The following is a 17,218-nucleotide window of genomic DNA, read 5'->3' as shown; positions in this document are numbered from 1 at the left end:
CAGTGAATCGATGTCTCGTTCACTCTTGGCATACAGCTTGATGTCATCCATGTACAGGAGGTGGCTGACAACTGCTCCGTTCCGTAGTCGGTATCCGTAGCCAGTCTTGTTAATGATCTCACTGAGGGGGTTCAGGCCTATGCAGAACAGCAGTGGGGACAGAGCATCTCCTTGGTAGATCCCGCACTTGATGGTGACTTGTGCTATGGGCTTGGAGTTGGCCTCTAGTGTTGTACGCCACATCCCCATTGAGTTCCTGATGAAGGCTCTTAGGGTCCCATTGATCTTGTACAATTCTAGGCATTCCAGTATCCAGCTGTGGGGCATTGAGTCATAGGCCTTCTTGTAATCAATCCAGGCAGTGCACAGGTTGGTCAGTCTGGTCTTGCAGTCTCGGCTGACTGTTCTGTCTACCAGTAGCTGGTGTTTTGCGCCTCTGGTATTCTTGCCAATTCCTTTCTGTGTCCCACTCATGTATTGACCCATGTGCCTGTTCATCTTAGCCGATATGATGCCTGACAGGAGCTTCCATGTAGTACTGAGGCAGGTTATTGGTCGGTAGTTGGAGGGGACCGGTCCCTTCTTGGGGTCCTTGGGGATCAGGACCGTCCGACCTTCGGTTAGCCATTCCGGGTGTCTCTCGTTAACTAGCAGCTGGTTCATTTGTGCTGCCAGACGCTCGTGGAGTGCAGTCAGCTTCTTTAGCCAGTAGGCGTGAACCATGTCGGGCCCTGGTGCTGTCCAACTCTTCATACTGGAGACCCTTTCTTGGATATCTGCCACTGTGATGGTTACTGGACCCTGTTCAGGGAGGTCGCTGTGGTCTGCCCTCAGATCCTCTAGCCACTGAGCATTGCCGTTATGGGTTGCGTCCTTCTCCCATATGCTCTTCCAGTATTGCTCCGTCTCCAGCCTTGGTGGTGCTGTTCTCTTATTATTGTTCCCTTGCCACTGAGAGTACACCTTTGCTGGTTCTGTGGAGAACAGCTGGTTTATTCTCCTGCCTTCTATCTCTCTGGTGTACCTCCTCAAGCGGCTGGCCAAGGCTGTGAGTCTTTGCTTGGCAGTTTCCAAGGCCTCAGGTATGGACAGCTTGCTGTATTTCTTATGCACCTTCTTTGTCGCACCTTTCTGCAACTCCGTTAGTTGGCTAACCTCCCTCCGTGCTACTTTGATCTTGGCCTCTAGCCTCCTTCTCCATGGAGGGTACTGCCCCTTGTGGCTGTTCAACTTGTAGCCAAGCATCTCACTGATCACTGCTGCCGTATTGTAGATCAGCTTGTTAGTGTCGGTAATCGTGGTTGTAGGTATTGCCCGTAGTGCTGCATTAACATCATCTAGCAGACCTTCTGAGGGTACTTCACGTAATCTTGGTAACAGGCTACGGGGTATCCAGGTTTCAAGCTTGGCCATTATCCTATTTTTCAGGTCAGTTCCTCTCGCACTCAACGATCCTTCTCCTATCGCACTTGGGGCTATGTACCCAATCTCGGGTGGGGGTGATGATATCTCCCCCCTGACCTGGCGTCCTGACTCCTCCTTGCCGTAGCATTTGTGTTGTACCTCGTCAATCTCTAGCTGTGAGAGCAGTCCCTTCTTTCGAATGTTGGAACACTGAGCTACTAGTTGTTTCGCCGTCATTGTGGATGTTGGGTATCGAAGAATCCATAGGTCCGTCATCCTATTCATGTAGCCCCTTCCGCCGGGGTTACTTGCGTAGTAGCATTCCAACAACGCCCTGTTTTCGTCTCTTGCCCACCGATGCCTTCTTATATATATATATATATATATATATATATATATATATATATATATATATATATATATATATATATATATATATATATATATATATATATATATGTCGTTCCAATGTCGTTCGGACTGGAGAAGTGTAGTCGGATGGTAACAAAGAGGCCGCTAGAAAAGCTGCAACCACCAAGTACCTGCAGAGGGTCAGGCAAGTCCTGAGGAGTCAGCTGAATGGTAAGAACAAGATCCGGGCCATCAACACGTACGCCCTGCCCGTGATCAGGTACCCTGCTGGGGTAATAGGCTGGCCAAAGGAGGAGATAGAAGCCACTGACATAAAGACAAGAAAGCTCCTTACCATGCATGGAGGGTTTCACCCCAAGTGTGGTGGTAGACAAACAGAAGAAGACGGCCGTAGTGATCGATGTAGCGGTTCCGAATGACAGCAATATCAGGAAGAAGGAACACGAGAAGCTGGAGAAATACCAAGGGCTCAGAGAAGAGCTCGAGAGGATGTGGAGGGTGAAGGTAACGGTGGTCCCCGTGGTAATCGGAGCACTAGGTGCGGTGACTCCCAAGCTAGGCGAGTGGCTCCAGCAGATCCCGGGAACAACATCGGAGATCTCTGTCCAGAAGAGCGAAGTCCTGGGAACAGCTAAGATACTGCAGGACCCTCAAGCTCCCAGGCCTCTGGTAGAGGACCCGAGCTTGAAGGATAAACCGCCCACAGGGGCGTGCTGGGTGTTTTTATATATATATATATTTATATATATATATATATATATATATATATATATATATATATATATATATATATATATATATATATATATACACACACATATAGTATATACACTGGGTGAATGTGCAGTAGTAGCAGCAAGCAGGTGAATTCTGTACATTAATATCTCCCTGACAGACGTCTGTTCTTCAGGCTCCGTCAGCGATGAAGCGAGGATCAGAACACAGCTCCTGATTGGACGAGACATGATTAGCGATGATAACAATCATTACGAACCGCAGCAGTGTTTCTATCGATCGGCTAAGAGGTGACGATGACGTTCAGTCTGCTGTGACGAAGCCCGGTTCTGATAGAGGGAAGCATGGAGCTGATGACGAGGGTCATCAAACATCGACTGATGTGATATTTTTCTCGTGCAGAAGCCCGAGGAGTGACTCAGATCGAGCAGAAACGGCTCCTGTCACCTGTTTTTATTTTACGCGTTATTTTAAATTCCTGCTCAGAACTGATGTCACTGAGAAGCGTCAGCTCACATCGTCACGCGATCCTTACTCTGCACGCTGTTGAAAGACAGCAGCTGAACTGAAGCCCTGTTCTCACCTGTGCAGCAGATGGAGCAGCTCGGCTGCTTGTTATCTCATTAATGTTTAACGGCCGGAGCCTCTTTCTTCAAACAGCAGCTCGTTTGTTTTCTCTCTGATGTCTGAGCCGCTCAGTCTAAACGGCTCTTTGATAAGACGCCCAAAAAACAGCAAACGCTTGGCACGCAACAGAGAGAGGCGGGCCGCTGCGCAAGCCTGCTCACGCTCTTCATGCTGATCCTGGATCTGTTAGAGGGCTCTTCCTGTTAAAAGGTCGTTCTTCCTTTCCACTGTTGCCAAATTGCTCCAGCGTGAAGCAGTGAGAGCTGTGTAAATGAAAGCGGACTGAATCTGGATGAAGTGTGTTTACTGGTGGTGGGTTTATTATTGTTATTAATAACAGGGTTAGTATCTTAGCACTGCTTAAACAAACACATGAGCTCAGCTTCAGAGGCTCGGGAACATAAAAACCTTCTACATATTAAAGCTTTTCTCAAATATAAAACAGGAAAGAGACCTGACGCCATGACAACGCAGTAACACACAGACGCGCTTCCTGTTTCCTCCACATGAATTCGCACAGATGTGACCGACAGGGCTCTCTTCTCGTTCTCTCTTTGCTTTTCTTCTCCTGTCGTTTCTTCTTCTCTTTGAAATTCGGACACGTTTTTGTAGTTTTGCCTGACGCCATCTCCATGGCGACACCCTCAAGCCATCAACCTGCTGAACTGCTAAGACATCAGACAGTATGTTGCACAATCACTGGGCACGCTGTACATGTTTATTGATATACGTCTTGTCTCAAAGTGTTACTTCATGTGCAATGCTGAGGCGCTCTGAGCTGAAGAATTTCATTGTGTCGTTTGATGATACAGGTATGGCGATCTCACAGTGTATGCTGATTTGACAGATGTATCTATGTTACTTGGACACAGCAAATAAAACTTGAACTTGAAAGCACAGGTGGCTATCGTCGCATGATGATAATGCATTCAATCACACACATTATTACACCAGAGCATCAAAACGTTTGACGAACAGCTGATTGGGAGAAATTGCCATAGAAACAGGAGACCAACAGCACCTGTGACAGGGGTTTGTGTTTTATGAATGTATCTCGGGCTGATTCTGACCAATCACGGCACTTCCACTCTGATCAACACCTGTATAACCTGAGCGGCTGGATCAGCGGAGGATGGAGATGCTTTGCTGAACATGATTTGCATCATATTTGCTGTGGATGGTGCAGAAATCAATAACAATAATCAAATAACATGATATTTACTGATTATTAGGATCAATTAAAATGAGTTGTTTGCCTGCAGGGGGCGCTCTTCATGTTTCTTTGAAAGACAGGTGAGAGGAAGTCGCACTGTTCCAGGGCTGCTCCCGGTCATGCCCTCCCTGAGCCTGGTTCTGCTGGAGGTTTCTTCCTGTTCAAAGGGAGTTTTTCCTTCCCACTGTCCAAAGTGCTCATAGGGGCTCATATGATTGTTGGGTTTTCTCTGTATCTATTATTGTGGGCTCTACTGTACAATATAAAGCGCCTTGAGGCGACTGTTGTTGTGATTGGGTGCTCTGTAAAACTGAAGGTGATCAGAATGGGCGGGGCAGCAGAGCACTGATAATGATGGTGGTAAGTGTGCGTGGGTCTGTGTGTGTGCGTGATATGATGTCTTAAATACAGTAAACACGTCGCGTGCTGTGTTTCCCTGCTCAGAGGGAGGTGTACGTCTGAGCGGTTACTGGTGTCAAGCCAGCCTCCAGTTTGTTTTACGTTCCCTGTGTATTCAAAGTATTACGGGAATGGATGTGGAAACCGGATTTCAAAATAAAAGCCAACTTCGAGTGAATTAACAGATATGTTAAGAACATAATAACATATAATTTAGGCTTTTTTTTTTTACAAACTCTAATGTTAGATCTATATGACACAGCCTTGTACCCTAATTGTGCCCTGTCACTATCAAGGCCATCTTATTTTGGATTTCAAAGTAAAAGCCCTGTGAATCTTCATTTTTGAACTACTCTTTCAATGACTTAATAATGCTCTTAAAAGCAAAACTCGTATTTCCAAATACTATTTGAACTTTATATCAACACTTTCCAACCACAGTCTTTTTACAGTGATACCATATCAATATCAAGTCAGTCTGATTTTGCCTTTCATAGTAATGGCCCTTTGAAATTGTCCATAATTGACTTAATCTTCTAACGATTCAAAATGCTCTAAAATGAAAAATTCTTGTTTCCACAGGGTAATTCCACCTTAGATCAACAGTATACAGCCCCACAGTGATACCATATCAATATCAAGTCATTCTGATTATGCCTTCCAAAATAAAAGCCTTTTTAAATTGTCCATAATTGACCTAACTTTCAGTGATTTCAAAATGCTCTAAAATGGAAATTTCCTGTTTCCACAGGGTAATTCCACTTTAGATCAACAGTATACAGCCCCACAGTGATACCATATCAATGTCAAGTCATTCTGATTTTGCCTTCCAAAGTAAAAGCCTTTTCAAATTGTCCACAATTGACCTAACTTTCAGTGATTTCAAAATGCTCTAAAATGGAAATTTCCTGTTTCCACAGGGTAATTCCACTTTAGATCAACAGTATACAGCCCCACAGTGATACCATATCAATGTCAAGTCATTCTGATTTTGCCTTCCAAAGTAAAAGCCTTTTCAAATTGTCCACAATTGACCTAACTTTCAGTGATTTCAAAATGCTCTAAAATGGAAATTTCCTGTTTCCACAGGGTAATTCCACCTTAGATCAACAGTATACAGCCCCACAGTGATACCATATCAATATCAAGTCATTCTGATTATGCCTTCCAAAATAAATGCCCTTTCAAATTGAGCATATACGGCCTACTTGTTTGACGATTTCAAAATGTTCTTAAACAGAATTTTGCTGTTTCCACAGGATAATTTCACTTTAGTTCAACAGTATACAACCTCACGATGTTACCATATCAATATCAAGTCATTCTGATTTTGCTTTCAAAAATAAAAGCATTTTCAAACTGCCCATATCTGACTTGATCCTGGAACAATTTCAAAATGCTCTAAAATGGAAAATTCCTGTTTCCACAGGGTAATTCCACCTTAGATCAACAGTATACAGCCCCACAGTGATACCATATCAATATCAAGTCATTCTGATTATGCCTTCCAAAATAAATGCCCTTTCAAATTGAGCATATATACGACCTACTTTTTTAACGATTTCAAAATGTTCTTAAAAAGAATTTTGCTGTTTCCACAGGATAATTTCACTTTAGGTCAACAGTATACAACCTCACGATGTTACCATATCAATATCAAGTCATTCTGATTATGCCTTCCAAAATAAAAGACTTTTCAAATTGCCAAGATACGACCTACTCTTTTAAAGATTTCAAAATGCTCTTAAATTGAAAGATGCTGTTTCCACAGGATAATTCCACTTTAGATCAACAGTATCCAACCCGACAGTAAAACCATGTAAATTTCATGTTGGTCTGATTTCGCCTTTCAAATTAATGGCCCGTCGAATTTGTCCATATGTGATATACTCTTTCAATTATTTCAGAATGTTTTAAAAATGAAAATTGCTGTTTCAACACATATTGGGTTTTCATTTTGAAAAGCAAAATCAGACTCAATTGATTATGACAGAATTGAATCATAAAGATGATGTAAAAGGAAGCTGAAATTGCCACTAGGTTGTAATTGATAGTACGTTTATATTTTAAGTCTGTGGAAAGATGTCATGGTTGGTTTGCAAGCTGTTTTGTAATTTCTTTATTTAGAATGACATCTTTCCACAGACTTAAAATATAAACGTACTATCAATTACAACCTAGTGGCAATTTCAGCTTCCTTTTACATCATCTTTATGATTCAATTCTGTCATAATCAATTGAGTCTGATTTTGCTTTTCAAAATGAAAACCCAATATGTGTTGAAACAGCAATTTTCATTTTTAAAACATTCTGAAATAATTGAAAGAGTATATCACATATGGACAAATTCGACGGGCCATTAATTTGAAAGGCGAAATCAGACCAACATGAAATTTACATGGTTTTACTGTCGGGTTGGATACTGTTGATCTAAAGTGGAATTATCCTGTGGAAACAGCATCTTTCAATTTAAGAGCATTTTGAAATCTTTAAAAGAGTAGGTCGTATCTTGGCAATTTGAAAAGTCTTTTATTTTGGAAGGCATAATCAGAATGACTTGATATTGATATGGTAACATCGTGAGGTTGTATACTGTTGACCTAAAGTGAAATTATCCTGTGGAAACAGCAAAATTCTTTTTAAGAACATTTTGAAATCGTTAAAAAAGTAGGTCGTATATATGCTCAATTTGAAAGGGCATTTATTTTGGAAGGCATAATCAGAATGACTTGATATTGATATGGTATCACTGTGGGGCTGTATACTGTTGATCTAAGGTGGAATTACCCTGTGGAAACAGGAATTTTCCATTTTAGAGCATTTTGAAATTGTTCCAGGATCAAGTCAGATATGGGCAGTTTGAAAATGCTTTTATTTTTGAAAGCAAAATCAGAATGACTTGATATTGATATGGTAACATCGTGAGGTTGTATACTGTTGAACTAAAGTGAAATTATCCTGTGGAAACAGCAAAATTCTGTTTAAGAACATTTTGAAATCGTCAAACAAGTAGGCCGTATATGCTCAATTTGAAAGGGCATTTATTTTGGAAGGCATAATCAGAATGACTTGATATTGATATGGTATCACTGTGGGGCTGTATACTGTTGATCTGGAGTGGAATTACCCTGTGGAAACAGGAAATTTCCATTTTAGAGCATTTTGAAATCACTGAAAGTTAGGTCAATTGTGGACAATTTGAAAAGGCTTTTACTTTGGAAGGCAAAATCAGAATGACTTGACATTGATATGGTATCACTGTGGGGCTGTATACTGTTGATCTAAAGTGGAATTACCCTGTGGAAACAGGAAATTTCCATTTTAGAGCATTTTGAAATCACTGAAAGTTAGGTCAATTGTGGACAATTTGAAAAGGCTTTTACTTTGGAAGGCAAAATCAGAATGACTTGACATTGATATGGTATCACTGTGGGGCTGTATACTGTTGATCTAAAGTGGAATTACCCTGTGGAAACAGGAAATTTCCATTTTAGAGCATTTTGAAATCACTGAAAGTTAGGTCAATTATGGACAATTTAAAAAGGCTTTTACTTTGGAAGGCAAAATCAGAATGACTTGATATTGATATGGTATCACTGTGGGGCTGTATACTGTTGATCTAAAGTGGAATTACCCTGTGGAAACAAGAATTTTTCATTTTAGAGCATTTTGAATCGTTAGAAGATTAAGTCAATTATGGACAATTTCAAAGGGCCATTACTATGAAAGGCAAAATCAGACTGACTTGATATTGATATGGTATCACTGTAAAAAGACTGTGGTTGGAAAGTGTTGATATAAAGTTCAAATAGTATTTGGAAATACGACTTTTGCTTTTAAGAGCATTATTAAGTCATTGAAAGAGTAGTTCAAAAATGAAGATTCACAGGGCTTTTACTTTGAAATCCAAAATAAGATGGCCTTGATAGTGACAGGGCACAATTAGGGTACAAGGCTGTGTCATATAGATCTAACATTAGAGTTTGTAAAAAAAAAAAGCCTAAATTATATGTTATTATGTTCTTAACATATCTGTTAATTCACTCGAAGTTGGCTTTTATTTTGAAATCCGGTTTCCACATCCATTCCCGTAATACTTTGAATACACAGGGAACGTAAAACAAACTGGAGGCTGGCTTGACACAAGTGAGCGACTGGAGGTGGGTGGAGGCTGGCAGAGGCTGTGGCTCCTCCTCTGGTTCGGGGCGCGGTCTGCGTGGGGAAAACTTTGAGCAGCTGAAGTTGTTGGAGTTTACAGCCGTGTGATCTTCCTCCTCTCCTCCTCTTCATCATGTCCGGCGTTGCGTCCACTCTGGCCAAGAAGCGCGCTCTGTCCGCGGGCTTTGGCACCAACGCGAACGCGGTCCCGTACCTGAACCAGAACTTCAACGCGCTGCGCGCCCAGTGCCGTTCCGCGGGCAAGCTCTTCTGCGACCCGACGTTCCCCGCCGCGCCCGAGTCTCTGGGCTTCAACGAGCTGGGCCCGAGCTCCTACAAGGTCCGCGGAGTCAGCTGGAAGAGGCCCACGGTGAGAACCGGGACCGGGGGGAGGGGTGGTTGTGCCTGATGGAAAAACACACTGTTTGGTACCCAGAGAGATTTTCACAGATGATAATCTCACAGACCTGTGAGAGGAGCAGGCCTCCGGCAGGGACATGAAGGAGCAGAGAGGAGTTTTGGTGAATCTCTGCTCCGTTTCATAAAATGCGTCCCTTCAATCTTAAGCATGCGCACTGAGTCACTCCCTGATGAGTCAGTGCTTGCTGCTGCGGGAGGAATAGCAGTGAGGGAGCGGTGGGCGTGCACGCAGACAGTGAGTCCGACCAGCTGTTTCAGGTGGAGGAGCTGAGGTTAACCTGAGAGCTTCAAGTGATGGTGTGCGTGCGTGCGCGCGCGCGCGCGTGTGTGTGTGTTGGGAGCAGATTCAGTCTGAGGAGCAATCTGAATCTGGACACACACCCCAGCAGCTCTGTGTTCCCCACTCTGAGTGGGCGTGGCCCTGACCAGCATCATTAACACTGTCTCTGGTTTGTCTTCCAGGAGCTCGTCTCTAAACCGGAGTTCATCGTGGGCGGGGCCACCAGGACTGATATCTGCCAGGGCGCACTGGGTGAGTTTCCTACTGTCTTTGAGCACATCTCACCCGGTCTGTGCTGGCTGCCACGCCTCCTGAGCGTTCAAACTCATTGAGCCGATTTAACGAAAACCAATCCGAGAGCAGTGCTGGTGTGACATCACTCACAGCTTCAGTCAGCTGAATTCTCATTTTGAATCAGACTGCACAGAGGTCAGAGGCCACAGAGCTTTCAGCCATAAAAGGATCTGTGAAATGGTCAGCTGATCGATTCTGACCCCATTTCGTCGTCATGGAGACCTCAGCAACAGCCCTTTACTCAGTAAAGCGCTGCGCTTTTCATTTCAAACTTTATTTATTCCACAAACAAACCAGAGCGCATCTCCCCGACTGCCGCGCTGTCACGCTCTTTCATGGTTTATGACATTTTATTATGATGTGATGACGTCAGGATGTTCTGACGTCCTCGTGATGTCACAGGGTGTCATAACGAAAGAATAAAGTGTGTTGTACAGCTCTCGCTATTTATTACTCAATATGGGTTCTTACATGTTTAATAACAAGCTTATTAACATGTTAATAAACCTGTTTAATAACATGTTAATAAACCCGTTTAATAACATGTTAATAAACCCGTTTAATATCATGTTAATAAACCCGTTTAATAACATGTTAATAAACCCGTTTAATATCATGTTAATAAACCCGTTTAATATCATGTTAATAAACCCGTTTAATAACATGTTAATAAACCCGTTTAATAACATGTTAATAAACCCGTTTAATATCATGTTAATAAACCCGTTTAATATCATGTTAATAAACCCGTTTAATATCATGTTAATAAACCCGTTTAATAACATGTTAATAAACCCGTTTAATATCATGTTAATAAACCCGTTTAATAACATGTTAATAAACCCGTTTAATAACATGTTAATAAACCCGTTTAATATCATGTTAATAAACCCGTTTAATATCATGTTAATAAACCCGTTTAATAACATGTTAATAAACCCGTTTAATATCATGTTAATAAACCCGTTTAATAACATGTTAATAAACCCGTTTAATATCATGTTGGCATGCAGCCAGGAGGCAGCCTGGGATTGAACCACCGACCTTCTGATTAGTGGCTGACCTGCTCTGCCACCTGAGCTACAGCCACCCCCAATAATGTTAATAAACATGTTATTAAACATGTTTATTAACATAAACATTAACAGGTTTATTAACATGTTAATAAACCTGTTTAATGACATGTTTATTTTATTAAACATGTTAATAAACATGTTAATAACACATTTAATAACATGTCATTCTGCCTCAGGCCGTCGTTGTCGCACAGACAGAGGCTGCAGAATCATTTCCACCTTAAAAGGCAGAAAGAAAACAAAGTTGCCATGACAATGCTCTCAGCTGGTTCAGTCTAATCTCCTTCATGCCACACACACACACACACACACACACACACACACACACACACACACACACACACAAAGATAGTATCTCTGTGGTCACATGATCACAGGCTTTAAAGTCTCAGGCTCACAGTTGGGGGGGGGGGGGTCACATGCCCCCTCTCCATCAAATTGCTGAAGAACTTTTATTTTAATGAGAAGCAGCTGAGCGGCTCTGCCACGCTGGTCCCTGATTGGCTGAACAGGAAGCAGCAGACAGGAAAAGGCTACCAGCCATTGTTAGAGAGAGAGGGACATCAAATATCAGAGAGAGAGCGAGGGGCATGAGCTGTCAGCCAATGAGGACACACCCTCACACACACACTCACACACGCCTGTGTTTGCAACTCTTTGAGGACATCCTGCTGTCACATGACTCACAGCCTGAAATTGAGTCTGGTTCCATGTGGACCCTGATCCAGATGTGGACCTGATCCAGGTGTGAGCGTGCCTGCAGCCCGGCGGTCCTCACAGGGACACAAACCCAGTGCCTGTGTGGTGGTGGATGAGTCATGTTCGTGCCTCGGTGAAACCCCAGAGCACTGTTGTGTAACGCTGAGCTGCGATTAGAGGCGGAGCTCTGTCTCTGGATGTTTGTGGTCACAGGCTTCTTTCGCTGCACTCACTTCCTGCGGCGCTGTCTGAGTTCCTCCCTAGGCGTCACGGCGGTCGAGCGAATAATTAAAGTGTGAGCTGAGGTTTTTCTTGCTTTTGCATGACAGGAAGCAGAGCGTCTGTCTGAACATGTGATGATGATGATGATGAATACCTGTGGCAGCGTGTTTTTTTTCTCCGGGCTCTGTTAGAAAAGTGTGACCTGTAACGGTGTGCACCAATCAGAGCTGGGCATATTTTCAGGGTTAAACTGCACGCTAATCTCATTAGCATCTGTGCAGCCTGTAGGGGGCAGCACTAACCAGCCACTCCAGACCTGCAGTTCCTCTGACGTCCAGCGGTGGCAGCAGTGAGTCAGTGCCCATAGACTCCCATGTTAAAACAAACATGTTTACAGCCTGATACTCAAACTGATCGATCTCTGTAGGTAGTTTCATCCTTCATAGCAAGTTTCAAGTTTCAGATTTTATTGTCATATGCAGATAAACAGCATAGCAACATTTACCCGTAATGAAATTTGTTGGCTCGTGCTCCTCAGCTTTACATGAACATATAGAAGTGTGCAGTTATATTAAAGAAGAAAATAAAAATAATAATAAAAATAACAAAATACTAAAGTATTCAATATTAGAGAATGTAAGACGGCTGTTTCGTATTTACAGTTGTGTAAAAGCTGTGCAATGAGGATTTAAAGTGGTTAAAGTGACTGTGTCGAGTCCTGTATTTGTAGTGAGTGTGTAATGGTGTGTGCAGAATGTCAGCAACTGGGGGAGCATGACTGTAACACAGGACACGCGCACACGACTGGTTAATGCTTAGACTGTCTTTTATTGAGAAATAATCTGCGGTTTTTGGCGCCCGCCTCGGACGCAGCCACTCCGACTCTCTCCCAGCATCACCTGCTCCTTCTCACTGCGGACACAGATAAGACACATCTCCCTCAATAAAACAGTCCTGTACAAGTCACTGTGTCACCCCTCCTCTGCAGCAGGCCAGCAGACCACGCCCCCGCCACAATGATTTTATAATGGATTAGGGGGCGCGGCCTCTTTGACCGACAGGTGGATGGTGACACAGTAGCTGCTAGCTTGACCCGAGCTGGATCTCTGGACCCTGTTTCTGCAGCGTCTTTAATGATGCCATGTGACCACTAACCTGGCTGCTGTGAGGTTACTGTATGACGAAGGCTTATGATTGTTTGTTACTGATTAGCAGGTGTGTGTGTGAGATAGTACTTGTCTAAATATAACCATTTCCTGAAATGACCCAATGACTGCTTGGCCCTCCAGCTGTCATTTCCTGTGGCGGTCACCTTTGACCGCGAGCACCACAGATGCAACACGTTTGATTAAAACCCAGTGAAAGAGGCGATCATGGCTTTAGTGCGGAGGATGTCATAAGGGCCAATCAGGTGTAAAACATATTTATGAGTGTTTTAGTTGTAACAGGAAGTAAGGCCTGCAGGGGGCAGTGCTGAGGAGTGGGCGCTGACTGAGTGTTTCCTGTCTGTCCAGGTGACTGCTGGCTGCTGGCGGCCATCGCCTCTCTGACCCTGAATGAATATGTGATGGCCAGAGTTGTTCCCACGGACCAGGACTTTGGGGACAGCTACGCCGGCATCTTCCACTTCCAGGTAACTAATGTGTGATTCTGTGAAACACCTGTACAGGTTGATGTTGTCAGGCCTCGCTGACGTAAAGCTGGACCCTGTGGAGCTGCGTCAGCGGCCGGCGGCAATCGGCAGAAAGCTGCGGCTCTCACAACAACGCCAGCAGCCATGTTTGTCACGCCTCACGCTCCACCAAGCTTTCCACTCACGTGGGAGTTTATGTGTTAGTGCTTCATGCCGGGCACGGCAGCGAGCTGGGCGGGGCCTTGTAATTACTGAGAGGTATGCTTTTGTTGCTGAAGCTTCTGTTTATGACGGGGGCACGCCCTGCAGAAACAATACTGCGTGAGTGTGTTATTCCTGCTGTGTGCGAGGACTCACTGAGTGTGGGTCGTTAAACCCCGAGAGAGAGAATCCAGCAGAAACACAAGCGACCAATGACCTCGCAGATACAGAGCGACCTCTGAAGGAGGACGGCGCAATAACCTTATCTTTCTGCTTTTCCTGTAACTCGACCTGTGTGAGGTGTTTTCAGCGCAGTGTTCTGACCGATGCATGAAACCATCTGTTTTTCATGCCTTTCTGTCTCTCTACACGGCGTGCTGCGGGGAAACGCCCGTTCTAGCGTTTGAGTCTGAGGTTGGTTTGGAGCACCTGACCTTCAGCCCTACTCTGAAGCATCACGCCGCTCGGGTCTCACTGTTACTGGTCCGTGAGAAATGGGCTGCTGTGATTGGTCAGAATTCACCTGCGATAAGTTCATAAATGTTATTTTTACTTTTACAGACATGAAAACACGTTCAGCCTTTTGTTTGCTTAAAAACTGAAACCTAAAAATATTCTCACAGCTGTTATTGAAGTGGGTGGGCCCTGACCATTAGACCCGCCCACAATGCAGTGATAGGTTGCAAATTCACAGAGACTTTTAAAGTAAAAGCCTGACATTCTGTCCTCTGCTGTCCCTCCGCAGTTCTGGCAGTTCGGTGAGTGGGTGGACGTGGTGATCGACGACCGGCTGCCGGTCAAAGACGGCGAGCTGATGTTCGTGCACTCGGCCGAGGGGAGGGAGTTTTGGAGCGCCTTGTTGGAGAAAGCCTACGCCAAGTAAGACCCGCCTCAACCAAAGGGAGAGGAGCAGGACCAGGGCAAAGGCTTCTGGGAATCAGGAGCCTGGGGTTTCTGACAGTCAGAAAATTCAGATTGTCTGGAACTGAGATGTTTATCAACCCTTATAACAAAATCCACAAACGTTTTTTGGCTATATGTTGTGTATAATATGTTTTTATATTTATTTATTATATAGTTTTGTATCGCATTTGATACATTCGGCAGTTTTGGCAACAATTTTGGACAAAAACATAGTTTAGTCTGTAACATGTTGAAATTATGTCGAGTATTGATCACGTTGATGAGATGGAGGTCTCAGAAACTCATGTATCCAATATGATATAACAGGCTTTACAGGGTAAACCTCACATTCACGCCCAGGGTTAGTGCATGGGAGCTTCTGACCCCCGCCGTGGATGCTCTTGGTCTTCTGGTGCTCTGAAAGGGCTCTACCTTCATGCCATTCTGTGCTCTTTGTGTGCAGAGTGAACGGCTGCTACGAGGCGCTGTCTGGCGGGTCCACCACTGAGGGCTTCGAGGACTTCACCGGCGGCATCGCAGAGGACTACGACCTCAAAAAGCCCCCTTCCAACTTGTTCCAGATCATCAAGAAGGCGCTGGAAGCTGGATCGCTGCTGGGTTGCTCCATCGATGTGAGTGTGGAGAGAAACCATCTTTTTCCTTCAGTTAGTGAGGTTCTCTCAGATTCTCCGAGGTGTGTTTCGGGATTATTCGATGGAGGAGGCGAAAGCCGGGGTCGGAGTTGGGTTGTTGGCCTTGGACTCGGGGTCAGTGGTGATGGGCTGTGCTTGTCTCTCTGCAGATCACGAGCGCCGCAGACTCTGAAGCTGTGACTCATCAGAAGCTGGTGAAAGGCCACGCCTACTCGCTGACGGGCGCCGTGGAGGTAACGTCAAAAGAGAAGCAGTGAGGATGAGACGGAGATGAAGGAGGAGGAAGTGACACGTAACTGTTTTCATTCCCAGGTGAACTACCGAGGGCGTCAGGAGAAGCTGGTGAGGATGAGGAACCCGTGGGGCCAGGTGGAGTGGACGGGACCGTGGAGTGACGGGTAACCAACTCAGCCTGAGAGTGCCTCCAGCTGCTCGAGCTCAGTTTGTATCTGCTAAAATGTCTGAAGTCAGGCTAGGACGACAGATCAGCTGACAGTAAACCTGCTGAAGTTATCTGAACTCCAGCTGCCGTCACCCTGGTTACTAGCAGGTGGCCTCTGATTGGCTGTGCAGAGTTTAGTGAGTGGTCTTTTCACTCGAGTGCACCGATGAACAAAAACAGATGCTGGGGAAAAAGCCATTTAACCAGAGTAGCAGCGTGTGGAGGTCACCGCACCCGCCCCACCTGTAGGGCAACCTAACCGGTTACAACAAAACACATACCTGTCCTGCAGGGTACCTTCAGTGCTGAAGCCTGATTGGTCGGTCCAGTTACCTGTTCTAAGAAAGCAGGATGTGGAACGACAATCAAACATGCTGAGTCACTCCAGCACCACATCACAACAACGGTCGCCTCAAGGTGCTTTATATTGTAAGGTAGATCCTACAATAATACATGCAGAGAAACACCCAACAGTCACATGACCCCATGTGAGAAAGCACCTTGGCGACAGCAGGAAGGAAAAACTCCCTTTTAACAGGAAGAAGGTTCAGAACTCTGAGGCTTTGATCGGTTCTGCTCTTTGCAGGTCGTCTGAGTGGAACTACGTGCAGGGGGAGTGTCCTCACAGCAACGCAGAAGATGGAGAGTTCTGGTAGGCGGAGTCTCTGTGCGCACTGCACACCTGCTGACGCCGGAAGCTCAGGTGTGCTGACAGGAAGCGCTCTTCTCTGTTCTTTCTCCCCAGGATGTCCTTCAGCGACTTCCAGCGTCACTACTCTCGTATCGAGGTGTGCACTCTGACCCCGGACACCATCGAGAACGACTCCGTCAAACACTGGAGCGTCAGCAAGTTTGACGGCGGCTGGAGGAGAGGCTCCACTGCCGGAGGCTGCAGGAATAACCCGTGTGAGTAACCTGCTGCAACACTGAGACCGTGTAACCAATCAGAAATGAGCATTATTTGTGGGGGCTTAAGTTTTCTAGAACCGCTAGTGGAGGATAACCTGGCGGGGGCGGGGCTTTCCTCGCTGTGATGCTTTGCAGCTGCAGGAGGTTTCAGGCTGCATGTTTCTGTCTGCAGACACGTTCTGGACGAATCCGCAGTTCGTGATTAAGCTGGCCGAGGAGGACGATGACCCCGACGACGGCGAGGTGGGCTGCAGCTTCGTGGTGGGTCTTATCCAGAAGAACCGCAGGAAGCTACGCAAACAGGGCGAGGACATGCACACCATCGGCTTCGCCATCTACGAGGTGAGAACGTCCGAGAAAATCTGATGTGAAGGATTCAAAGACCAAACACGTGACCAAACTCTGAACTCTTCTTCTCTTCGTTTTATTTCAGCTTCCACAACAGGTGAGTGCTGAACCTGCAGGTCAAAGGTCAAAGCTCTATTCAAGTTCTTTTATACAATCAGGATATTTCCTGTGGTAACATCGGCGATGTCAGGATGTCAGGCAGAATGCTCTCAAACATGGATACACATTTT

At 45.0% G+C, this 17,218-nt stretch overlaps 2 protein-coding genes across 2 annotated transcripts in view; one reads left to right on the top strand and one right to left on the bottom strand.

Moving 5' to 3' along the window:
- LOC146631372 (calpain-2 catalytic subunit-like) overlaps positions 1-2,741 on the bottom strand; it is a 35,821-nt gene extending 33,080 nt beyond the window's left edge. The window contains 1 exon segment of the mRNA XM_085356673.1: positions 2,670-2,741. Coding sequence (XP_085212799.1) covers positions 2,670-2,741 — 72 coding nt within the window.
- A 6,180-nt stretch (positions 2,742-8,921) lies between these two features.
- The window catches only part of LOC146631371 (calpain-2 catalytic subunit-like), a 12,600-nt gene continuing 4,303 nt past the window's right edge, over positions 8,922-17,218 (top strand). The window contains exons 1-11 of the mRNA XM_085355346.1: positions 8,922-9,278; positions 9,791-9,860; positions 13,414-13,532; positions 14,479-14,612; positions 15,100-15,268; positions 15,439-15,522; positions 15,602-15,687; positions 16,318-16,383; positions 16,477-16,637; positions 16,813-16,982; positions 17,074-17,085. Coding sequence (XP_085211472.1) covers positions 9,042-9,278; positions 9,791-9,860; positions 13,414-13,532; positions 14,479-14,612; positions 15,100-15,268; positions 15,439-15,522; positions 15,602-15,687; positions 16,318-16,383; positions 16,477-16,637; positions 16,813-16,982; positions 17,074-17,085 — 1,308 coding nt within the window. The 5' untranslated portion in view covers positions 8,922-9,041. The remainder of the gene's footprint in view (positions 9,279-9,790; positions 9,861-13,413; positions 13,533-14,478; positions 14,613-15,099; positions 15,269-15,438; positions 15,523-15,601; positions 15,688-16,317; positions 16,384-16,476; positions 16,638-16,812; positions 16,983-17,073; positions 17,086-17,218) is intronic.

The sequence above is a fragment of the Diplotaxodon limnothrissa genome, linkage group LG6 (assembly GCF_057381915.1).
Source record: "Diplotaxodon limnothrissa isolate DT_005_m linkage group LG6, D_limnothrissa_male_GT1.1, whole genome shotgun sequence".
Taxonomy (NCBI): domain Eukaryota; kingdom Metazoa; phylum Chordata; class Actinopteri; order Cichliformes; family Cichlidae; genus Diplotaxodon; species Diplotaxodon limnothrissa.
This window is presented reverse-complemented; position numbering and strand designations above follow the sequence as displayed.